This window comes from Lynx canadensis, chromosome D1 (genome assembly GCF_007474595.2).
Source record: "Lynx canadensis isolate LIC74 chromosome D1, mLynCan4.pri.v2, whole genome shotgun sequence".
In the NCBI taxonomy this organism is placed as follows: Eukaryota; Metazoa; Chordata; class Mammalia; order Carnivora; family Felidae; genus Lynx; species Lynx canadensis.
This window is the reverse complement of record NC_044312.2, coordinates 30,641,670-30,667,640: the sequence shown is the minus strand read 5'-3', so window position 1 is coordinate 30,667,640 and position 25,971 is coordinate 30,641,670. Positions and strand designations below refer to the sequence as shown.

Below are 25,971 nucleotides of genomic sequence, written 5' to 3'. Positions count from 1 at the left end.
CAAATGGATTAAAGACCTACATGTAAGACCTGAAACCAAAACAAAACAAAAAAAATTAGGCAGTAAACTCTTGGACACTGGCTTTAGCAATGTTTTTTCTGCTTCTGTCTATTCAGGCAAGGGAGACAAAAGCAAAATTAAAGTGTTGAGATTACATCAACATAAAATGCTTTTGTGGGAGGGGATGGGCTAAATGGATAAGGGGCATTAAGGAATCTACTCCTGAAATCATTGTTGCACTATATGCTAACTAATTTTGATGTAAAGTTTTTAAAAAACTAAATTAAATAAAAAATAAAAATAAATAAAAAAATAAAATGCTTTTGCACAGTGAAGGAAACAATCAACAAAACAAAAAAGCAACCTAGTCAATGTGAGTAGATATTTGCAAATGATACGTGTGATAAAGGATCAGTATCCAAATATATAAAGAACTCTTAAACTCAACATCAAAAAATAATCTGATTAAAAAAGGGGCCGAGTACTTGAATATGTATTTTTCCAGAGAAGACATAGATATGACCAGAAAGCACTTGAAAAGATGCTCAACATCACTAATCATTAGAGAAATGCAAATCATCCAGAATGATATATCAACTCACACTGGTCAGAATGGCTACTATCAAGGCAAGAAATAACAAATGTTAGCAAGGATGTGGACAAAAGGGAACCCGTGTGTGTGGTTTGTGGGAATGTAAATTGCTGCATCCACTATGGAAAACAGTATGGATGTTCCTCAAGAAATTACAAATAGAAATACCACACGACCTAATAATTCCATTTCTGGATGTTTCACTGAAGGATTGAAAAATGTATTCAAAAAGATATATGCACTCCAGTGTTTATTGCAGCATTAGTTACAATAGCCAAGATACAGAAGTAACCTAAATGTCTATCCATCGATGAATGGATAGAGCAGATGTGGTATGTATGTATTACTAAAAAGGAATGAAATCTTGCCATTTAGGACAACCTGGATAGATGCAGGAGGTATTATGCTAAGTGAATAAAGACAGAAAAAGACAAATACCCTATGATTTTACTTACGTGTAGAATCCAAAAAACAAATGAACAAACAAGGAAAAACAGAAACAGACTCATATATACAAAGAACAAGGGCTTCTGAGTTGTTCTGTCAGTTGAGAGTCCGACTCTTGGTTTTGGCTCAGGTTATGATCTCTGTCATTGGGTCGAGCCCCGCATCAGTCTCTACACTGATGGTGCAAAGCCTGCTTGGGATTCCCCTCTCTCTTTGCTTCACCCCTACCTACTTTCTCAGAATAAATACAGAGAACAAACTGCTGGTTGCAAGAGTGAAGGGGTCAGGGGATGGGTGAAGTAGGTGAAGCTGATTAAGAGGTACAAATGTCCAGTTACAAAATAAGTCACAGGTATGAAAGTTACAGCATGGGGAATATAGTCAATATTATAACAACTTTGTATGGTGACAGATGGTTACTACACTCATGGTGGTGAGCATTTGGTAATATACATAATCTTAAAATCATTATATTGTACACCCAAAACAAATACAATGTTGTATGTTAACCATACTTCAATAAAAAATGCTTGAGCAACACTTAAGAGCAATTGGAATGGATGGCTTGGAAGATTTCAATCTGCATTGTAAGTCATACTGGTAAATTTAAGTTGGATATGATGTACGGGGTATTGAAAAGTAGTGAATTTTGTTCTGATCAAGGGTCTCTAGAAGATGTATTTCTGAATTCTAGTGCCCATGTATTAAATTAAATTTCTGTGTTACCTATGGTTTATGCTGAACCTTCTATATCTTCCATTCTTTATGTACTTCCAAGTTTATGGGTTTTAATAAGCATTATGTTTGGAAACATAGTAGCACTTGGTAAATTTTGTTTAGTTGTTTAATTCCATATCTAATGTTTCAGTTTATCATATCTTGGGTTTTCAGTATGTAGAAATTCAGGCTTGGCTTGGGGACATGAAGGGAAAGACATAAAAAAAGGAAAACCAGATAAGAAGAGCAAATTGAGTAAAATTAGTTGTCAGAAAAGAAACTCACTGTCAGGTAGGAGAGCTTATAAATAAACACTTTCCTTTAAAATCAGGGTAAATCATCTGAACATCTGGATTCTGGAATACCTCAAGCTCTGTGTGAAGGACATCTCTGATTTCATGTGGTCTCATTACCAGAATCTCTTCTCTGATAGCTGTGCAACATAGCTGTATATCTTTTGAAAATTCCAGACTCCTGCAATGTTGAAAACCTCAGACACTGAGCTTTGAAGATGCTTTTTTAATCTATTGAAATTTTTGAACTCAGATACAACTGGGTTGTTATGTAATATTCTGAACATGCATAAGTTCACAATATGAGAGTTCCTGAAGTCCAAACTTAGGGGTTTGGAGAGTAAGACAAACCGGAGCCATTCAACATTAAGTGTAATTATCTGCCATGCTTATATTTACTTGCTGTTTTTTCCTCTAAGTACATTATAAACTATCTTAAGCTAAAGCATTGGCTACCTAATAAGATTCTCACAAATTTCATTCTTCTCACTGGGTATCAGTATTCTTAGTGTTATTTTCCCCTAGAAAATGAACTAACACTAGACAATGTGGATTGGACTAGTACTGAAGGGCAGTTAGAAGTGGTCCTTAGAGTTAAGCTTTGGTAGTAGAATTGAGGGGCAAAGACTAGGTCTGGGGTGGAGGATGTATCCCGCAAATAAATGTGTGTAGCAATGGAAAGGTTGCATGAAGCAAGGGAAGAATGGAGCCACTACTGTGTTATATTTGGTGACCTGGACTTTTTTTTTTTTTCACTGTTGAGAATTTATAGTCTGTAAAATTTGGTAAGTTTAAAAAGTATACATAAGAAAAATAATCATAATCTTACCAGGACAATGTTGCAACAATTTAACATTTTTATGTATTTGTCATTTTTCTGTAAATTTTTAGAAATAATTGAGTTCATACTTTATCATTGTTCTCTACTTTTCTCATGCCCTTGTTTAAAATTCTTGAGGGACTTCTATTACTCTTAGTATTAGCTCAAATTCTTGAGCCTTTTTTTTTTACCTGTTTCTCTCTCCTGTCAGTTGTCCCTTTGCTCACTATAGTTAGCTTTCCTGGTTTTTATTTTCTCATAGCTCCTCAGAGATACTGTACATGTTTCCCAGTGCATATATTATCTGGCCACCATTTTGCAGGGTTGAATTTACCTTCTCATCAGATTCAATCCCAAATGTCACTTCCTTAAGGGAAGCTTTCCCTAATTCTTCGGATTAGTACTTTCTGTTATATGCTTTCATAGCCCCCTATACTTTTCTTGATAGCCTTTGTTGCAAATATAATCAATAATGTATGTAGAATTAGAATGCTGTATATTGGTTATGTACATATTGTTAGAATGCAGGGTTCCAGAGAGCAGGAATTGTTCACTGAATCTCCACTATCCAGTACAGAATGTGGTAGGTGCTTAGAAACGCTGTATTACATATTTTGGATACTAATCCTTGATCATTTATGTCATTTGCAAATATCTTCTCCCATTCTGTTTGGTTTGCTTTCAGTTTTGTTGTTTCTTTCACTATGCAAAAGCTTTTTATTTTGATATAGTACCAACAGTTTATTTTTGCTTTGATTTCCCTTGCCTCAGGAGACAGCTAGAAAAATGTTGGCTACAGCCAATGTCAGAGAAATAACTGCCTGTGCTTCCTTTAGTTTTATGGCTTCACGTACCACTATCACATTTAGGTCTTTAATCCATTTTGAATTTATTTTTGTGTATGGTGTAAGAAAGAGGTCCACTTTAATTCTTCTGCATGTAGCTGTCCAGTTTTTCCCAACACCATTTGTTCAAAACACTGTCTTTTTCCTGTTGCATTATTCTTTCTTCCTTTGTCGAAGATTAACTGACCATATACTTGTAGGTTTATTTCTGGGTTTTCTATTCTGTTCTATTGATCTGGGTGTCTTATTGTTGTGCCAGTACCATACTGTCTTGATCTCTTCAGCTTTGTATTATAATTTGATGTGTGGAATTGTGATACCTTGAGATTTTCAAGACTGCTTTGGCTACTTGGGGTCTTTTGTGGCTCCATACAAATTTTAGGTCTGTTCTAGTTCTATGAAAAATGCTGTTGGTATTTTGATAGGGATTGTACTCAACCTGCAGACTGTTTCAGGTAGTACAGACATTTTAACAATACTTACTCTTCTAATCCAGGAGCATGGAATGTCTTTCCATTTCTTTGTGTTTTCTTCAATTTCTTTCATCAATGTTTTATAGTTTTCAGAATATAAGTCTTCCACCTCCTTGGTTAGGTTTATTCCTAGCTATCTTATGGTTTTGGTGCAATTATAAATGGGATTATTTTCTTAATTTTTCTTTCTGATACTTCATTATTAGTGTATAGAAATGCAACAGATTTATGCACATTGTTTTTGTATCCTGTGACTTTACTGAATTCATTTATCAGTTCTAAGTTTTTGGTGGAATCTCTCAGGTTTTCTACATATGGTATCATGTCATCTGCAAATAGTGAGTTTTACTTCTTCCTTACCACTTTGGATGCCTTTTATTTCTTTTTGTTGTCTGATGGCTGTGACTAAGACTTCCAGTACTATGTTGAATAAAAGTAGTAAGAGTGGACATCCTTGTCTTGTTTTTGTTTCTTTAGGGCTTTTTATATACAGTGTCATGTCATCTGCAAATAGGGAAAGTTTTACTTCTTCCTTACCAATTTGAATGCCTCTTATTTCTTTTTCTTGTCTGATTGCTGCTGCTAGGACTTTCAGCACTATGTTGAATAGAAATGATGAGAGTGGACATCCTTGTTCGTTCATGATCTAAGAGGGAAAGTTTTCAGCTTTTCGCCACTGAGTATGATAATCCTTTTAATGTATTGTTGAATTTGATTTGCTAATATGTTGTTGAAAACTTTTGTGTTTATGTTCATCAGGGAATCTGACCTGTAATTTTCTTTTATTGTAGTGTCTTTGGTTTTGGTGTCAGAGTAATGCTAGCCTCGTAAAATGAATTTGGAAAGCTTTCTTCTGTCTTCTATTTTTTGGAATATTTTTTAAAGGATAGGTATTAACTCTTATTTAAATGTTTAGAAGAATTCAACTGTGAAGCACTCTAGTCCTGGACTTTTGTTTGTTGGGAGTTTTTAAATTACCAATTGAATTTCACTACTATTATTGATGTTTCCAGATTTTCTGTTTCCTCCTGATTCAATATTGGAAGACTGTATGTTTCTAGGAATTTATCCATTTCCTCAAGGTTGTCCAATTTGTTGGCATATAACTTTTCATAGTGGTCTCCTATTATCCTGGGTATTTCTGTGGTGTTGGTTTTAATTAATTCTCCTCTTTCATTTCTAATTTTATTTGAGTCCTTTTTTTCTTGATAAGTCTGACTAAAGGTTTACTAATTTTGTTTATCTGTCCAAAGAGCCAGCTCTTAGTTTCGTTGATATTTTCAAATGTTTTGTAGTACCCATTTTCATTTATTTCTACTCGGATCTTTACTGTTATTTCCTTCCTTCTAACTTTGGGCTTTTTCTTTTTTCTAGTTCCTTTAGGTGTTAAGGTTAGATTGAGATCTTTCTTGTTTCTTGAGGTAGGCTTGTATCACTAAAAACTTCACTCTTAAAACTTCTTTTGTTCTAAAACCCCAAAGATTTTATGGTGTGCCTGGGTGGCTCAGTCAGTTAAGTGTCCAACTTCGGCTCAGGTCATGATCTCACGGTTCTTGAGTTCGAGCCCCATGTTTGTGGGTTTTTTTCCCATTTTTTTGCAACTGATTGCCAGTTTCATAGCATTGTGGTTGGAAAAGATGCTCAATATGATTTCAATGTTATTAAATTTACTGAGACTCATTTTGTGGCCTAAAATGTGATCTATCCTGAAGAATGTTCCATGTGTATTTGAAAAGAATGTATTCTGCTATTTCTCGATAGAATGTTCTGTATATATCTGCTAAGTCCATCTGGTCTAATGTGTCATTCAAGGCCACGGTTTCCTTATTTTCTGTCTGGATGATCTATCCATTGATGTAAGTGGGGTTTTAAAATCCACTCTATTACTACTGTATTACCATCAATTTCTCCCTTTATGTCTGTTAATATTTGCTTTATCTATTTAGTTACTCCTATGCTGGATTCACAGGTACTCAAAATTGTTATATCCTCTTGTTGGATTGATCCCTTTATCATTATGCAATGATACTTTTTGTCTCTTGTTACAATCTTTGTTTTAAAGTCTATTTTATCTGATAAGGTATTGCTACCCCAGGTTTTTACACTTCCATTTACATGAAATATATTTTCCAACCCTTCACTTTCAGTCCATAAGTGTATTTAGGTCTGAAGTGAGTCTCTTGCAGGCAGCATAGAGATGGTTTCTTTTTTTAAATCCAGTCACCCTGTCTTTTGATTGGCGCATTTAGAACATTTACATTTAAAGCAATTATTGATAATACATATTTATTGTCATTTTGTTAACTATTTCTGGTTGTTTTGTAGTTCTTTTTTCTTTTCTTCTTTTCCTCTCTTGTTTTTTGTTTTGTGGTTGTTTCTCTTCCCTTGTGATTGATGACTTATTTCAGCATTATACTTGGATTCCTTTCTCTTCATTTTTTTTTGTTATGTTTTGTTATACATTATATCTATTACATGTTTTTGATTTGTGGTTACCATGAAGTTCACATACAACACCCTAAGTATACAGTGGTCTGTATTAAGTTGATGGTCACTTAAATTCAAAAACATAAAAACACTATAGTTTTCTCCTTCTCTTCCATGTTTTATGTATATGAAGTCATAAGTTTCATCATTTCAAGAATCCTTTAATATTTTAGATAAAATTAATTTTATTACTCTTGTCTTTTAACCTTCATACTAGCTTTATAAAGGACTGAATCTTTTATATGTTTGCTTTTACCAGTGAAATTTTTCCTTTCATAATTTTCTCACTTTCTACTTACTGCCTTTTCTTTTCCACTAAAAGATGTCCCTTTAACATTACCTGTAAGGCCGGCTTAGCGGTGATGAAATCCTTTAACTCTTGTTTCTCTGGGGAAATTTTATCCCTCTTTAAATTCTGAATTATAATCTTGCCAGGCAGACTATTCTTGGTTGCAGGGTTTTTTATTTCACTTTTTCCCCTTTCAGCACTTTGAATATACTTTTCCACTCCCGCTAGCCTGCAAAGTTTCTACTGAAAAATCAGCTGAAAGCCTTATCGGGTTTCCCTCGTACATAAATAAATAGTAGTTTTTCACTTGTTGCTTTTAAGATTCTTTAATTCTTGACATTTTAATTATTATGTGTCTTAGCACAGACCTCCTTGAATTCATCTTGTTTGGGGCTCTCTTTGCTTCTTGGACCTGGATGTCTGTTTCTTTTCTCAGGTTAGGAAAGTTTTCGGCTATTATTTCTTCAAATAAATTTTCTGCCTCCTTCTTCTCTTTCTGGGAACCCTAGAAGGTAAATGTTAGTGTGCTTGATGCTATACCAGAGGTCCCTTAACCTATCTTATTTTTTTTTCTCTCTGTTTTTTTCTTTTCTGTTCAGCTTGAGTGCTTTCCATTGCCTTGTCTTCCAGATTGCTAATCCATTCTTCTGTATCCTCTAATCTGATGTTGATTCCCTCTAGTGTATTTTTCACTTCAGTTATTGTATTCTAAAACTCTTATTGGTTCTTTTTTATACTTCTCTCTTTGTTGAAGTTCTCACTGAGTTCATCCACTGTTCTCTCAAGTCCAGTGAGTGCTTTTATGACCAATACTTTGAAGTCATTATCAGACACATTATTTTCATTTCATTTAGTTCTTAAGTTTTGTCTCACTCTTTTGTTTGAAGCATATTTCCATATCCTCATTTTGTTTGATTTTCTGTGCTTGTTTCTATGAATTAAGGAAAACAGCGATGCCTCCCAGTCTTGAAGGAGTGGCCTTATGAGGGAACATGCCCAGTGCAGACTGTGAGTGTCTGAAAACTTTAGCTGACTAGCTGGAACTGAAGTGGGCACGAACCAGTGGTCCTGAAGCACTCTGTACCAGCCACCCCAGCAGGATGGCTAGAGTTGGACTGGGCACAGCCTAGGGGCCTGATGGGACAGATGGAGCTGAAGTGGGCATAGGTCAGGGCTCTGTGCAGAGGGTGCCCTGTTGGGACAGCAGGAGCTAAAGTGGTGCTGAAGCATTTTTCAAGTGTTTAAGAATTAAGGAAAGCAAGGTTCTTTGGGATGTATGGTTAAGAGCTTTGGAAGTGGTGGGATGGAAGTGAGTGGGTAATACAAAACTGGTAAATGTAGATTTGTCAATATTTCTTTTGGTGTCAAAATTTTAAATGTATGCCACTGCTTTTGACATGGAATGAAACTCTAAATTAATTTAAGGGGGAAACCCAGGAGGGGTGCCTGGGTAGCTCAGTCAACTGAGAATCTGACTCTTGATTTCAGCTCAGGTCATGATCTCACAGTTCATGAATTTGAGCCTGGCATCAGGCTCTGCAATAACATGTGGAGCCTGCTTGAGATTCTCTCTCTCTGCCTCTGTCTCTCTCTCAAAAATAAGTAAAAATAAATAAATAAATAAACAAACAAACAAACAAACATTAAAAAAAGAGGGAAGGGGGGAAACCAGGGAATTGGGTTGGGATTATACTAATAAAGTTGGATTCTACTTCCAGCTAAACCACTTAATATTTATGTGATCTAAAGCTGGTGACTGAATTTCTCTAGGCCTCAGCTATCTTATCTTGAATAATCTCTTACAGCAGGGGTTCTGAACTAATAGAGATACTGCTATCCACAGAATATTTGGAAATGTCTGGAGTCATTTTTGGCTATCATAACTAGCAGTCCTACTACTGGCATTTAGAGGTCAGGGATGCTGCTAAACATCCTACAATGTACAGGACAACTCACCATAACAAATGATTATCCAGCTCAAAAGGTCAACAATGCTAAGGTTAAGAAATGATGTCTTAGGAGTGCCTGGGTGGCTCAGTCAATTAAGTACACAACTCTTGATTCTGGCTTAGGTTCATGAGATGGAGCTCTGCACCAGCCTCTGTGCTGACAAAGCAAAGCCTGCCTGGGATTCTCTCTCCTTTTCTCTCTGCCCCCCCCCCCTCAAACACATAGGAAACCAAGAAAGAAAGAAAGAAAGAAAGAAAGAAAGGGAGAAGAAAAGAAAAGAAAGAAGAGAAAAGAAAAGAAAGAAAAAGGAAAAAGGAAGGAAGGAGAAACCATGTCTTATGAGATCTTTCAGCTCTAAAATCTTATAAGCTATATATCTGTGTGAGTTGAGAGGGGTAAATATTACCTTGGTGGGTAGAAAACTTAACACAAGATGATTAAATGAGTTGCTGAGATCATCATGTACATCAGTGACAAAGTATAGATCTCCTGATAACCACTCCAGTTACTGAGAAATTAGATTTGGCCTATGAGACAGTTCCCTCTTCCAGAGAAGTCCAACATGAATGACCTTCAAAAGAAGAGAACTTTTTTTTTTTTTTTTAAGTATCTTACCTACCTAGGTTTGTAACAAGACAGATTCCAAATTTTGGCCCTCCAATGAATGAGTGCCTCTAACTTTGAGCAGTAGTTAATACATTCAGACTCTCCAGACTTCAACTAATGCTTTGAAATAAATAAAAATATAATCTGTGAGAGAGAGCTGGGAGCTCAGAATTTAATGCCTATAATGCTCTGGTTTAATAACAACATATGGTTTTAGCATTTTTTAAAACTATATATTCTTTGGGCCTTAAAACAGAGGTATTTAAAAAACACAGAGGTATTTTATTTGTTTAGTTACAGAATGTTTTCCTTCATACTCCCATATGCAAAAAAAGAAAAAAAAAAAAAAAGCACTTCATCTGAAGGACTGCTAACATTATATGGCACACTTATCTGAGAACATGAAATTCTGTCACTTCATTTCACTAAGGGTTTGGGAAAAGGCAACGTAAAACTCTCAGGTGGAAATAGCCTATGAAACATGGAGATCTACTGATTCATAAGGCATTTTCTTATCCTGAACTCATCCATTCTTAATATCTATTTATCTAATAAGACATTTATTTTTAATGTAAACTCACTGATTTATATTGGCATCCCTTTTACTAAAGATATGCTGAAATTCTCACCAATACTTTTTATTATTGAAAGTTTGCTAGTTCAGACATGAAAATTTCCCAAAGCATGAAAGGTCTAATCCTTTCTACAAATATCATTGAGCCATTTTTTAAATCCCAGAATGTCAAAGAGAATTTTTTCTTCTTTACTCTTGAAACTTAAAACTAGTTTTTTTTGGTTTTTGGTTTTTGTTTTGTTTTTAATTAAGGACACTATCTGTACTTTAGATGAAATGTCTTCCCTACATAGAAAAAAAAAAAAATTAACTGGCAATCTCATCAAAATAAACCATCAGGGAAGCTTTAATAGAAGAAAGTTCCTTGGGGTGCCTGCATGGCTCAGTCAGTTAACTGTCTGACTCTTGATCTCAGCACAGGTCTTGATCTCAGGGTTTTGAGTTCAAGCCCCATGTTGGGCTCTGCAGTGGGTGTAATCCCACTTAAAAAAAGTTCCTCTAATTAGGATTGTAACCTAAAGTTTTGGAGAACCAGAAGTCTAATAAAACTTGAGCACCCAAAAGGAATAAAGCAAAGAATGGTAATAGTTTACATTTGTAGCACTTGTGAAAGTGTGTAGCATTTGGCAAAGTACCACTTTCACTTACTGTCTCAATTGATCCATGTAACAATCCTATAAAGTGGGTATTATAATCTCTTCCTAGATTAAGAGAATAAGTCTGAAATATATTAGGAGACAATTATAACCTCAAAACTTGAAAGTATCAGAGATCAAAGTGGAAAAGTAGAAACCAGGTCTGCTGGCTCCAAATTACTTTAAAATAAAGATTAAGAAACATAAAAATTAGACCATGGCTTCTCATCTGTCAAGACTGTAATATGTTTGAACAGAAATACTTGTCAGTCCCCATCTAAAACAGCTAGTGAAACTCCTACCCCTTTCTCAAACCCACAACTAAAGAATAGACACCTCCTTTTGCCACACTGTTCTCTCATCAATGAATATCTGTATACCTATATCTGCACACCTACTTCAAGAATTATGCTAGGCATTAAGACAAGATTTCTACCCTCAAACTGCAAACTACTTGAAGAGTCAAAGGTACACAAATAGGAAAAACATACTGCCATTAATAATTTAAATTAGATCAATCTAACATCCAAAGATATGATTCAAATTAGAGTATAATTAGTGTACACTAGGTTTTGTGCAGCCTGATGCTATAATTTTGAGTCCCTCAATAAGAAAATGAATACAAAATTATGAATACAAAATTAAGTAGTAAGTGAATACTTATTAAGAAAGAGAACAAAAATCACAAAAAAAATTATAAGTTTTAAAAGCTGGCCACACAAATCTCACAAAATCTAGACATATAACAAACAATATTTTCATTAATTCCTTGGTACTCTACAATCTTTCCTTTATCTTGGGATTTTATTTTTATTTTATTTTTTTTTTAACGTTTTATTTATTTTTGAGACAGAGAGAGACAGAGCATGAATGGGGGAGGGGCAGAGAGAGAGGGAGACACAGAATTGGAAGCAGGCTCCAGGCTCTGAGCCATCAGCCCAGAGCCCGACGCGGGGCTCGAACTCGCGGACCGCGAGATCGTGACCTGGCTGAAGTCGGACGCTTAACCGACTGCGCCACCCAGGCGCCCCTATCTTGGGATTTTAAATCACCTTATCATATGCCAATCATTTTGTAATACTGCCTATGAAAATAACAATGATAATTAAGATTTTCTTTCAGCATGATTAATAAAAAAATGTAATATTGATACTTTAGGAAAGTTTCTTTCTGCTTCATAATTCATTATTCATTATTGGTAATATCACAGGAAAATAAAATATGCACTATTGGCAAATCATGCAAAGTGTTAAGTATTGTTGTTAAATTTGCAAAAACTTCTATCTAAAGTTTCTTTCACATTTAAGCTGTAAGACTTCAGAATATTTTGAGTTTTCTTGAACAGTGACAAATCTTAAATACTCTTTGACATGAGAAAACTTATTACCTACTTTTCAACCACATACTCACTATAATGGCATTATGAGGGCTTAAAAATGGCACTCACAGTAGGCTCTACAATTTCATATCACAATCCTCGTAAGTCAAACAACATGGCTGAATATTCTCAGAAGCCATTCTTACACTGAGATGGTTAACAATAACAGCTCTATATACCAGTGACCATGGACCACATAAACAATTCCACTAAAACCAGAACTGAATGTGTTCCCAACTCACTTCCCCTTAGCTGGGGAAAATGCCTGTGACCATTACAATACTACTCAACATAAGGAGAAGTATGACAGAGGGGAAGGCAAAGTGGAAGAAGAGAAAAATCTTAATTGATTATAGCTATGGCATCTAATTTATGCAAATTTGAGGACATATTGCTAGTATGAAATCCGGGGCCTTAAAATTTTTAAATTTTGTTAATGTTTATTTATTTTTGAGAGAGACAGAAAATGAGCAGGAGAGGGGTAGAGAGACACAGAATCCAAAGCAGGCTTCAGGCTGTCAGCACAAAGCTGGACACAGAGCCAAACCATGAGATCACAGCCTGAGCTGAAGTCAGAGCCCCAAACGACTGAGTCACCCAGGTGCCCCAAAAGGGGTCCCTTTTTAAGTGAGGAGTCCAAAAGCATAAGCTTGATAAACTTCACTTTAAACTTGCTTCTGAATAATTAAGGATCAAATGAACTGTAGTAAAACAGTAACAGTAACAGCAACAACAGTAATAAAGTAAATCTCTACCACTTACCGACTAATAACAACAGCAAGAACAAAAAACAAACCTAACACTAAAAGCGTATTGTTTTGCCAGACCCTCTGCAGAGCATTTTATAAGAATTATGTAATTAATTTTAATTTTGCTATATTAATTAGTGTTACCTTTGTTACCATTTATTTAGATACTTTGATGGCAGCTTTACATATAGTCACTGGTTTGAAAAACAATCCTACAAAGTTACACATTATCATTATTTTTTACAGTAAATTTTTAAAGTAAATTAATTTTGGCAAGTCATATAGCAGAGCTGAGACCTAAATCTTGGTCTAGTTTATGCTCTTCCTAATAAATAGGAATTCAGAAGAGGACAAGATCACTCCAGGTTAGAGATCTAAAAAAGACTTTACAGAGAAGTACACTAAGCTGGACACTAGGGAATAAGTAGGAATGAAGAAGAAGACTATACTCCATATTTCAGGGTAGACGGGCCATGATAATAAGATAGAAATGGAATAAACAAGGGTTACTCAGATGATAATAATGAAACAATTTTACAGAGATAAAGAACATGCTCCAAATCATGATTCCCAATAAAAAGTAAATAAAGTCTTATTATCTATGTTCCCTTTATTACATGGCCAGAATCTTGCAAAAGAAAAAGAGAAAGAAACATTTCTCTAGAATCCAATGCCTCAATGAAAAGGGTGGCTGTGGACAGGTAAAGAATTGCCTCACCTCTGTCATGAGGAAACCCAAGTCTAGTAATCTCTCCCTTGAAGGCAAAGCAGTGATTTCCACTGGAAACTAAGGCTTTACAACCAAACATATCACATTATCATCATGCTGTAGGCAAGTCACGAGGCTTAAAACTGGGACTCTAAATTCCAATTACATTTTCTTCCTCGAGGTTTCATTAAAAGTAGCTTTTAAAATATATGAGCCAAAAGGTGCTGCTCGCATATAATAGAAACAACCAAAATTTTAACAGATTTTATTTACTCTACACGTAGAAAACGTACTTGACAAGAAAAGCACAGAAAGTAAAACCTGGGAGTTGAAGAAAGAACAAAACACAAAAACATACTCCTTCTCAAGAAAATTACCTGACCCTGAACTCACTCTGAGGAATAGTTTGTTGTAATTTGCAAACAGCATGTGGCATATTAGCCACAGAGTAATAGAAGGAGAAAATATTTATTCTGGCTTCAGTGAAGTCCCTCATCCAATGTTATGAAACATCTTCAGGACTCTTCTCTCATCACTAATGCCTAAGTAAAAGAAAGAGAGTGAGCCAGGGAGGAACAGAGAGACAGCGAAACCTGCTATAAACAGACACCAGACATAGATGGAAGAGGAATTCCAGCAATAATTTCATCTTGGCATTTCACTCTGTCTTTCATATGGCTTACCCCTGCATACCTCCTAGAGCTGTACTGATATGATGAAACACTGAAAATTATGGAATTAAGCATGTCTAAAGTATGCTTTGTTTTCCATTTAAATCAAACTCTTCACTCTCTGACTTACCTATAGAGAAATTTAAATTGGAAATGTATAGAGAATATAACCAGATGTTTGACACTAAGAGTCATAATATATAAAGAGTCTAACAGAAATGTTGGGCTATAACAGAATTAATGGAAAGAAGAAATAACATAAGAATAAAATAACATTTTTGTAATGCTCCTGAACTCTATATGCAGTAAGCATCTATTTCAAAAAACATTCATTCTGTGTGTCCCCCATAAGGATCCTGAGCCCGAGGGCAGGTTTCTCAACCTGAGGTGTATAAATAATCTTCTGGGGGCTATAAATCCCCAAAAATAGTATATATATTTTTTAATATATGTACATAAGAATACCGTTTTGAGGAAAGGATCTGTAGCCTTATTTCCTATGAAGTATTCATACCACAAGCAACTTCACCAATGTATCTGGACAGTCTGAAACAGTGCCTATTAAATTAAAGACACTTAAATATTTGTTCTTACTGAACCAGTGCTCTAAAGCCTCACAACTAAGGTTCTAAACTGGTTCTTTATTACCAGTGGACTTATGGTTAGAGTAAAGCTTCATATCTGATACTAAGAAATCAAACTGAATTAAGAACACCAATCTAACCAAATAGTTCTCAATTTTTTCTTCACGGTAAACAAACACAGAAACTTTTTTTTAATTTTTTTAACGTTTATTCATTTTTGAGAGACAGAGTGTGAAGGGGGAGGGGCAGAGAGAGAGAATGTGAAGCAGGCTCCAGGCTCTGAGCTGTCAGCACAGAGCCGGATGCAGGGCTCGAACCCACAAATTGTGAGGCCATGACCTGAGCTGAAGTCAGACGCTTAACCGACTGAGCCACCCAGGTGCCCCAAGAAACACAGAAACTCTTAAAACATTAGACATAGTAAGGCTGTAGCAGATTTAAAAAAACAAAAAACAAAAAACAAAAAACAAAAAACAAAAAAAACAAAAAAACAAAAAAAACAAAAAAACCCTGAGGCTCTGAAAGATGAATATTCCCAACCTCTTAGAGTTCAAACCAAGTTTACCTGTTTCTAAAACACTTCTAAACTTTCAGTAAAGAAAGAGATTTTTGTAAACTTCTAATGCACTTTTAATTAACAAATAAACTAATTCAACTAACCAGTTAAAAATTCTCTTAACTTCTCATAAAATCACTTCTTTTGATGTGAAACTCATATAGTTAAAGTGAGCCATCTAATAAGGGGAATGAAATGTAGATGTTTTGCTGGTAGTGTGAGAGGAATGGTGTTTAAATTACTTTCAAATGATTTGGATTAAAACCAATATTATCTCCCCAAGGTCCAAATATGAATCACATGCAATGCTGGGAAATGAATCCAGAATGCCTAACACCCACGATGCTGTGATCCTTCCTTCAACCAGAAAAGTATCTGAAAGGCTACAAACAATGGAGCCTTCCCAAGATGCAGTGGGTGGTTTTCTTCTTCCCAGTACATGGACTGATCAGCCTTTCAGAGAACCAGCATTTCATTCTGTAGGAATCTGAATCTCAGATTCAGATATCAGCTATAAAGCTCAAGGTTACTTTTACATTTTACCTCTGAATGTCTTCACCTATACCTGTTCCTAGCAGAGTAAAAAGCTGCTATTTCAGGTGCCTGTCTAGTGCAAAACAGCTGTAATTCTCCAAATTTTAAGTTGCTGTATCTTGAATGATAGATGGTTGCTTCTCAGAGAATCCAATCCACAGAGATTATAGTTGTACAACTGGGCATATCTTTAAAATAATATAGCCCCATCCTCAAAGCAGTGATGCTTAGCAAGAATCATGCAATCCTTTCCTTCATGCATACCACAACCTCTCTGAGTATATATGTGCTCTGAAAACACATAGTCAAAATTTTTTATTTTATATCTGAAAACTGAAAACAAATTGCCTTCACAAGATGAACATTTAAAGAAACGTATGTGACTCTTATGTTAATCAAAAGGGGGACCAGGGGCACCCGTGTGGCTCAGTCGGTTGAGCATCCAACTCTTGATTTTGGCTCAGGTTATGATCCCAGGGTCGTGGGATCAAGCCCCACATTGGGCTCCATGCTCAGCATGAAGCCTGCTAAAGATTCTCTTTTTCTCTCCCTTTGCCCTTTCTCCCCACTCACGCTCTCTGTCTCTTCAAAAAAGAAAAAAAAAAGAAATTAAAATGATCTTTAAAAAAGGGGGGGTGGGGGCAGGTTAAGTAAAAGCTGAGACTCCTGTTTCCAGCAGTATGGATTAGATACTTCAAAAGGCCTTTTCATTCCAATAACAAGGTCCAATGCACACCATAGTTTCTAATATACCTCTGGGCTCCCAGGAGATGGAGGGATCTGCAAAATAAAACAGCCACAGGCTGAAACCAGAAAGATAGGTGGGGGTGTGACTCTGAGAGCAAATGCTCATTTTTAACACTTTAGTGGGGAGACTGTGCCCTTGGGCCAGCAGGAAGGCAGAGAAGCTGAGCATCTTCAAATAATCCCAGGGACCCTCAAAGGAGTAAAGCCATCCCAGGTGGCCACTGTCTGGTGGAAGCTACTCTCATAAGAAGCATCATAAGGTCAGACCCATATTTCCACTAATAACGATCAACCAAGTGTCAGCTTATGAATAAAGAAAAACAAACAAACCACCTTAACAGTCATAAGAAACAACACACATTAGATTTTGATCTCCAGGAACTTCAGATACCTAAAGTATCAGATAAAGATTATAAAACAGCTACACTTGAAATGTTTTTTTTGAAAGGACTTAGGGGTGCCTGAGTGGCTCTGTCAGTTAAGCTTCTGATTCTTCAGCTCAGGTCATAATCTCACAGTTCATGGGCTTGAGCCCCACATAAGGCTCTGCACTGACAACGCAGAGCCTGCTTGGGATTCTGTCTTCCTCTCTCTCTGCCCTTCCCCCACTTGCTATCTCTCTCTCTCTCTCAAAATAAATAAAAATAAACTTAAAAAGTTAAAAAGGACTTAAAAATATGAGCAAGCAAAAGAGACCAGATTATAAAAAGAACCAAGTAAAAATTTCAAAAATGAGCAATATAATTGGTGAAAAAAAAAAAAAAACTCTATGTATTGGTTAAATAACAGATTAGACACAGCTGAAAAAAAGAGCTGTAAATCAAAGCTAAATAAATAACCCAAAATAGCAGAGGGAATATGAAATTATGACAGAAAGGTTAACAGTCTTGAAAGATAGAATGAATATATATCTGATCAGAGTTCCAGAAGGAAAGAATTAAGGAACAGAAAGTAGACAGTATTTAAACAAACCTTAGAATTTTCAGCAAAGACATAAAGTCATAGATACACAAAGTATAGCAAATTAACAAGGAAAATAGTAACATTTCAGAATGCCAAAGACAAAGAAGAGATCTTTAAAGTAGCTGAAGACAGGCAACCTAGAAAAGACTGAGGATATGATGAACTGAAGCACAGACTTCACCACAGTAATAATGGAAACCAGAAAGCATCTAAGTTACATATTCCAGTTTCTAAGACAAAATAACTATCAACCAAAAATTACACATCCATAAACCTATATTTCAAGAAAATAAATATATTTTTATATATGCATAAAAGTGAATTGAAGATCAAGAGGCCTACCCTGAAGGAAATGAGCTTGAACTTCCTAACCAACCTTCCCTCTCCAATCTTCTTGAATATCAGATTAATGCTCCTAAAACCATATGATCATATCACTTCCCTGCTTCAAACTGCCACATCAATTTCTAGAACCTACATAACAAGATCCAAATTTCTTAGTCTGGCATCGAAAGCACTTTACAATCTAGTTACTCCCCAATGTTCTTTACATGGACAATCTGGCTCCTTAATTTACTAACTGTAACCTTAAGTTAGGTAATTAACCTTTCTGAGTCTCAGATTCATCATCTGCAAAATGAAACCTATAAAAACTGACTTCTGAGATCAATTAAAATAGCCCAGGTGAAGCTATCAGCACATTGCCTGCCACATAGTTTTCAATAAATGGTAGGTGGTATTATTTCTTATTATAACTCATTGGTCCTAAAATACAATGTAGGCATTTCCAACTCCATGCCTTTGCTCAATATTTCCTTCACTTTACTGGCCCCCAACACCTCCATTCCCCCCAAATCTGCACTAGGTAAATCAAAATTATCCCTAAAAGTCCAGCTCCTTCTTGAAATTCTTGTCTACCAGGCCAGAGCAAGTAAGTGCTCTCACTTCTAAACACATTAAAACATTTTCCAAAAACGCTATTCTGTTAACTATCTAAACTGTATGTTTCTTCTGGTCTAAAGAGGTGTTCATCTTAGATTTTCCTGTTTTACTCATGGAAAGCTTTACAGCCGTGAAAACAGAGACTGCCAAATAAATATGGATTGGCTGTTTAAGTTCTAATACCCTGGTAGAGATACTTTAGAGGAAAAACAGGAGCGGGGGGGGGGGGGGGGCGGAAGGCAGCTGTCTTAGGATTCACTGCATTCTTTGTAACCTTCCAGACAGCTGTGCTTCATTCTAAAGACATTATACATATTCCTTACAGAAAAACATCAGACAAGGAAGTCCATGGTGGGCAGGAAGAAGTGATAAGGATACATCAGCTGACAGCTCTCTTCAGGAAACATCTTTCAGAGTCTATTTTCCAAGGAAGTCAATTTGACCTGGTGTTCCTCTCACCCAAGACAAAGAAAACAGTTTTCCAGGAGTTGCCCAGCTAGCACAAAGGAGGTGTTCAATAAATGCTGGCTGACTCTGAACAGGCAGACCAAAGCAACTACTCAGATTATTTTGCTTGTTTAAACAAAACAAAAAAAACAAAAAAACAAGAAAACAAGGTAGTGAGGCAGATTTTCTCATCAGCTCTTTCAGTTTTCCAGTTAACCATTTGCTGAGGATGCCACAGTTGGCTCCCCCACCCAAAACCCAGTAACAAACCTCTCAAATGAGTCACAATGATCAAACAACTGAATCAGGTTAGCCCCTCCCTACTTCATTCACTGTGGCGGACATTAATTAAGGTTCACAATCAACATGCTATCACATTGAACTAAACAAAGTTTTTCCATTTTAATTTTTTTTAAAGTAGGCTTCGTGCCCAACATGGAGCCCAATGCAGGGCTTGAACTCATGACCCCAAGATCAAGATGTGAGCTGAGATCAAGAGTTGGATGTTTAACTGAGCCACCCAGACTCAAAGTTTTTCCATTTTTTTTTTAAGTTTATTTATTTATTTTGAGAGAGAAAGAGAGTAAACTCATGCGCAAGGGGCAAAAAGAGAGGGAGAGAGAGAATCCCAAGCAGGCTTCACACTGTCAGCATGGAACCCGATGGAGGGCTTGAACTCACAAACCGTGAGATCATGACCTGAGTCACCCAGGCACACCAAGTTTTTCCATTTTAAAAGAAAATCTTTAGGGGTGCCTGGGTGGCTCAGTAGGTTAAGCATCCGACTTTGGCTCAGCTAATGATCTCACGGTTCATGAGTTCGAGCCCCACATCCAGCTCTGTGCTGACAGCTTAGAGCCTGGAGCCTGCTTTGGATTCTCTATCTCCCTCTCTCTCCTTCTCCCTCTCTCTCTCTCTCTCTCTCTCTCTCTCTCTCTCTCTCTCTGTCCCTCACCCACTCACACTCCATCTCTCTCTCTCTCCCTCTGCCCCTACCCAACTCACTCTCTGTCTCTGTCTCTCTCTCAAAAATAAATACACATTAAAATAAACTTAAGAATTGTCTGGGATCTTACTTATGCTTCATTACAGAGAAAGAAACCTGGCTTCTCAGACCATGAAGGAAAAGCAGGAAATGACCCATAGCTTAAATAAAAACATAAATAAAAATTAAAAAATAAAAGGAAAACTTAAAAAAAGAAAAGAAAATCTTTACTACTGTCAAATCTAAAATTCCACTATTTTATCTATCAGAGGCCAAAACAAAATACAATTTTTTTCGTTATTAAAAAACATCCTCATTAAAGAAAACTTGGGGGGAAAATAAAGAAAACTTGGGAAAAAGACAAAAGAATCAGCCAGAAAAAGAGAAAAGTAGAAAACAATCAGCCATAAGACCTACCACTCAAAAACAGCACCTATCAACATTTTGGTTCATTAGATTCCAGGGTTTTTTTTTCCCCCTAAGCATAAGATTAGTTTTTGCATAACTGTAATCATATGTATATGCTAATCCTACCTGCAGCTTGTGTCACTTAAATTATTCATAAACATTTCTCCATGTTTTTTTTTCTTCTTAACCATGTATAACTTGCATACATGGTAAGATTTTTAAATTAAACCAAGAAATACTTACCATTTGCTTTCTTTCACAGAAACTACTGCAGTAAAAACTAAGAATTCTCAAAAGTTCCTGGGGCCACTGGAGCTAAGATACATAAAAAAATGCCTAGACACAGAGGAAGTACTTGAGATAGTTAACTGACTTACAAGTGACAAAGAGAATATTTACTATAGTCATCTCTAGAAAGATACAAAAGAAATGAAATTAAGCCTCGGTTTCTAATGAGTTTTTAGTGTCATTGAAAAGATAGAATGTATTATACCCAATAATTGAAACCCAATGTAATTCAGAATACAACTATCCTTGCTCTTCAAGAGCTGGGGATGCTTTATTCATTTGTGCACCCGTAGTATGCACAACAGTGCCTGTTCAATATATTGAACAGATATTCAATAAATGCTATACTAAACTGAACTACAAACTAAGAGTCATGCTTATACAGAAATAAGAAAGGTCACTGAGAGACAAGGTTAGGTTAGGCAGAGTAGGAGTATGAATATAGCATAATTTGACTTTGGCAATAATTCACAGGAAGAAGTCTGAACTATAGAAGCTTTGGGATTCTGTGAAAATGAAAAATAACATGAGGAAAAAAAATGTTTGTAGGGGCGCCTGGGTGGCTTAATCAGTTAAGCGTCAGACTCTGGATTTCTGCTCAGGTCACGATCTTACAGTTTGCGAGATCAAGCCCTGCATCGGGGTCCATGCTGACAGCGTGGAGCAGGCTTGGGATTCTAGCTCTCCCTGTCTCTCTGCCCCTCATGCATGCTCTCTCTCTCTCTCTCAAAATAAATAATAAATAAATTTTAAAAACTTTTTTTTAAAGAAATATGGGGTGCCTGGGTGGCTCAGTCAAACGTTCAACTTCAGCTCAGGTCACGATCTCGTGGTTCCTGAGTTCAAGCCCCACCTCAGGCTCTGTGCTGACAGCTCAGAGCCTGGAACCTGCTTCGGATTCTGTGTCTCCCTCTTTTTCTTTCTTTCTTTCTTTCTTTCTTTCTTTCTTTCTTTCTTCTTTCTTTCTTTCTTCCTTTCTCTTTCTCTCTCTCTCTCTCTCTCTCTCTCTCTCTCTCTCTCCCCCCCCCACTTGTGCGCATGCGCTTGCTCTCGCGCGCGCGTACTCTCTCCCTCCTCTCTCTCTCTCTCTCAAAAAATGAATAAACATTTAAAAATTTTAAAGAATGTTTGTATAGTTTTAACTTATAAAAAGTTTGATGTTTCTACACAATCAGCATTGAAACTGCCACTGAACATATGAACTACTCATGGGAAATATATAACAGAATAGATACTACCTAAAAACAAAGAAAACACACCACCACAAAATACTACAGTATTCCTTTAAATCAGAAACAAGGGCTAATTCTCAGGAAGCTTTCTGTATGTCATGAAAAGTGGCAAAAAGGCAGTAAATTAAAGCTTTAGATCTCCATATAGAGTACTATGGTGGATAGTGTCCTTGCTAAACTAGGTGTAAAAGAATGTGCTTACCAAACTTTCTTTCAGGATCTCTTTATACTCCAGTGAAGCTATTTGCATATATGGTTAGCATTCAGAGGGTAGAGAGAGCTCTGAAATCTGTATTCAACCCTAACAGCATCATACTCACACCGCCTGATTCTAAACATATCTTAAAAAAAAAAAAAAAAAAAGAATCCAGCTTCATGAATAGAGTATCATTCAACAGACTCCATACATCCTCACTTCATTCATACACATATTTTCTTTTCTTTTACCCCACTTGTGCTTTGAAAAAATTCAAAGAATTTATGGAGAAGGAATCTGCTAATATCACATCTCTAACAGCTGCTAGCTTGATATACTAAATCCATAGCTCCTTCAGTTACATTATGTGTCCATTTCAGAAAGTGTGCTTAATTACAAATCTGGTTTCTTTCAGAACTGTTCTAAGCCTATCCTACTAGGCTTCCTTAAGTGCAAGTTACACAGACCTTAGGGGCTGGTGTATGATAATTTTGTCTGGATATAATACTGCAATTACTTATGATTAAGTACCTCTAATAGCTATCCATTCAGTCTCTGAAGCCTGAACTCATGAATAAATGCCTATCAACAAGTCATTTGAGAATGAACAGCTGATTTGAGGCACTGCATAATGCAGGGCAGGTGTTCTTTGTTTTTCTGAACACACACACACACACACACACACACACACACACACATCACACACACACACATCTGATAGCAATTATATCTGCCAGAAAATTTAAAAGGAATTATAACATAAAATAAGTCATTCTTAAAAAATGGTTTAGAATACTTTTCAAATTTTTTTCCAGGAAATTTTAATTTTTAGATTTTGCTAAACTTAAGCACACAAGCTTGTTTTATATCAAGAATACAAACTATTACTGTTTTAATTCTAAATGAAGCACTTCTCTCTAGGACATCAAAAGATTCGGAAGCCAAAAAATATTACTACATAATCATTCAAAAAAGCCATGTGGCATAACATTTGTAAGGTTGAATTGCACCTGTCACCAATACAACAAAAGAATATTTTATATGCAAACCACAAAGCTTTGAACATTTGATAAATTGTTAAACTGATGCATAACAAATCGACTGTCAAATGAAATGATACAAGTAACCACAAATTAAATTAACAGAAATAGTTCAAAACTCCCAAATTTAAAACGCATAGGCTATCACCTTGAGCAAGTTACTGCATCTCTCAGTCTGTTTCTTCATGCACAAAATGAACAAAATAATTTTAACAATCTCTTAAAGTTGTTAGTAATATGAAATGAATTACATATTAAATTCTTAAACAGCCTGGCAAAGGTTAATAAAGAATGTACTGTATTAGGAACAACAACAAAAACAATGTATTATATCAGGAACAATTTTTTTTTAAATGACAACGCTGAAAAATAATAGTATTTGAAAAGAATAATCATAAAAATAAAAAAGACACAGCTGTCATGACCTGCGGAAGAGTAAAGTTTTCAAGGTATTACAGTGTGTTTAGAGTACACACAAAATAAGAGAAAAAGAGCTCCTTACTGAAAAAGATAGCTATAGCCCCTTAAGGTGTATTAATACAACCTACCACCTTGATTCCTTGTCATTAGTCCTATTTTGCAAAATTTTATTCTTCCTCCTATGCTCTGCAGGTAAATCCCAGCCCTTAATATCAAGAAAGCCACAAAACCTGTACCTCCAGAAAAACAAAGTAAAAAGTTAATGGTATACAAAGTCCTTAGCATCTTCTAGTTTTATTAACAAGCAACCAAGTTGAAATTCAACTGCCAAATGTGTCTGCAATAAAAACTGCAAACTTTCATATGAACAGAACTTTTCAACAATGGGGAGTTGTTCCAGTCTGTGAATAGGACAGTGTCAGTGTGACCAACAAAGCTGGGAGCTGGACATTCCTGACACCCTTGTCCCCTGGTTAGCCTTTGATCATTTATATCTCCCAACCACATGTTTTTGGAAATCACTTTCGGGCAAAGTATATGACAACACCTACCCATATCCTGAAACTTATCCTTCATCATACAGCCCTGTTTCCACAGCTTCTGCCTCAGACCCTCACTTTTATCTACCACCATTATGAACATTCCACAAGAATGAACATCAAACACAGGAGTGCTTTGTTTTTCTGGTCTGTCCACCCCCACTCCCAAACAGTCACTTTGTGTTTTAATTTGTATATTCTGGAAAACATCACGGGATGACAACAGCAACTGAGCCAAACAATAAATGACCTAAGAACTATAAGACCTCATCTGGTTACCTGAGGATGTCCTCCACAGAAGTGTTGTGTAGTGTGCTTTAGGTAGACATGGGTTTCAGTCTTTACTACTCACTCAGGATGCAGTCTTGGAAAGGTGGCTTGACTTAGGTCTTAGTTCTCTTATTTGAAAATGGGTTAATAAAATCCACCTCACAAAGCTATTGTAAGCTCTAAATGAGATTTCAAAGTGCCTAGTAGATAGTACATGCTCACTAAATACAAGCTAAGTTAGACCCTCCATCCAACTGTCCTGAGACACACAAATCTAAGAGAATTCTGGACAGTGGAAAAGACAAAACTCCGAAGTTTGTCAGTGTGACCTGATGAAAACGGCCAAGATGCTATTTCAGGGTAAGGGTCTGCAGGGTCTCCTGGGCCAGGCTGGAGACAAAAAGGATACTTGATTGAGATCTATGGCATTTTATTTCCACCAAAGGAAAGTTGGGTTTGCCCAATTCAGTTCCTTTGTTTACAACAAAAGAGAAATGAACAGCACATCCCCAGAGGGCTGTGACCAAGAAGGCAGGCCTCAGAGTTGCGCTTCGCTGGTACTTCGGAAGGCCCCTCACTGTCGACTTCTAGGCAACGCGCTCGCTCCGCAGTGTGTTCTAGCAAGTTCCGAGCCCACGCCTAAGCTTACACCTTCTTTCCAGAGAGCGGTGCCCACCGCCCGGAACCGGCCCACCGCCCGGAGCGAGCTACCCGGGCCTCGCACCGGCCCCTCGCACCCCCGCAACGACCCGGCTGGGACCCCGCCCAGAGGCCCCCGATCGACCCCCTTCCGCCGGGACGCGGGCGCGCGCCGCTCCTCCGGCCGAGCCCCCAGCGTCTCCGGAGCCGGGACCGCTATTCCCGCCAGGAACCACTTCAGTCGCTCCGGGCCCGCTCTGCTCCCATCCGCCCCAAATCCTCCTCTCCCAAAGGCAGAAACATGCACACTCACCCCTGAAAAGCAGCAGGAGGAAAAAGTCAGACAGCCGGGCGCAGAGCCGGACCGTTGGCCGCCGCCTCAGCGCCATGTCTAGAGGAGCTGAGGGGCCGCGGACGCGCGGCGCAGCTAGGCTTCCCCGCGCGCATGCGCCCTGCCTGCCGGGGCCCCGACTACCCGCCCCTAGTTACCATAGCGACCACCTGGACCAGCACAGCCGTCACCATAGTAACAAGGGAAGCTGAAATTTGGTCGCTATGGATTCAGGGATGCTCAGGACCCAAGCGCATGAGGTCTCATTCAACGAATTTGATGGGAGGAGATAAAGAAACGTGTTCAAGAATGGGGCGGGGTAAATTTCCATAGCTATAAAATGAATGGAACACTACAGATCAGAGAAGGAGCACTCAATTAAAACTTGGAAATGAAGTATTTCCTCAAATTATTTCCACAAATCCTTATTCCACAAATAAGGATGCATTCTAATTGTCTTTAAAGCATTATAGCCTGCACCTCTTTCGAGTCCCTGATTCCAAATGTGATAGAAGCAAAAAGCGCTGAAATCTATTTAAAACATAAGCAAGACATATATTATGCAGAATATAAAAGTGATGTCTTTCTGGAGAGCCTGGGTGGCTCAGTCGGTTG

At 37.0% G+C, this 25,971-nt stretch overlaps 1 protein-coding gene across 1 annotated transcript in view; it reads right to left on the bottom strand.

Annotated features, from left to right (window-relative positions):
- JAM3 (junctional adhesion molecule 3) overlaps nucleotides 1–25,452 on the bottom strand; it is an 83,049-nt gene extending 57,597 nt beyond the window's left edge. The window contains exon 1 of the mRNA XM_030331634.1: nucleotides 25,339–25,452. Within this exon, the coding sequence (XP_030187494.1) occupies nucleotides 25,339–25,414 (76 nt within the window). The 5' untranslated portion in view covers nucleotides 25,415–25,452. The remainder of the gene's footprint in view (nucleotides 1–25,338) is intronic.
- Between the last annotated feature and the right edge of the window lie 519 nt (nucleotides 25,453–25,971).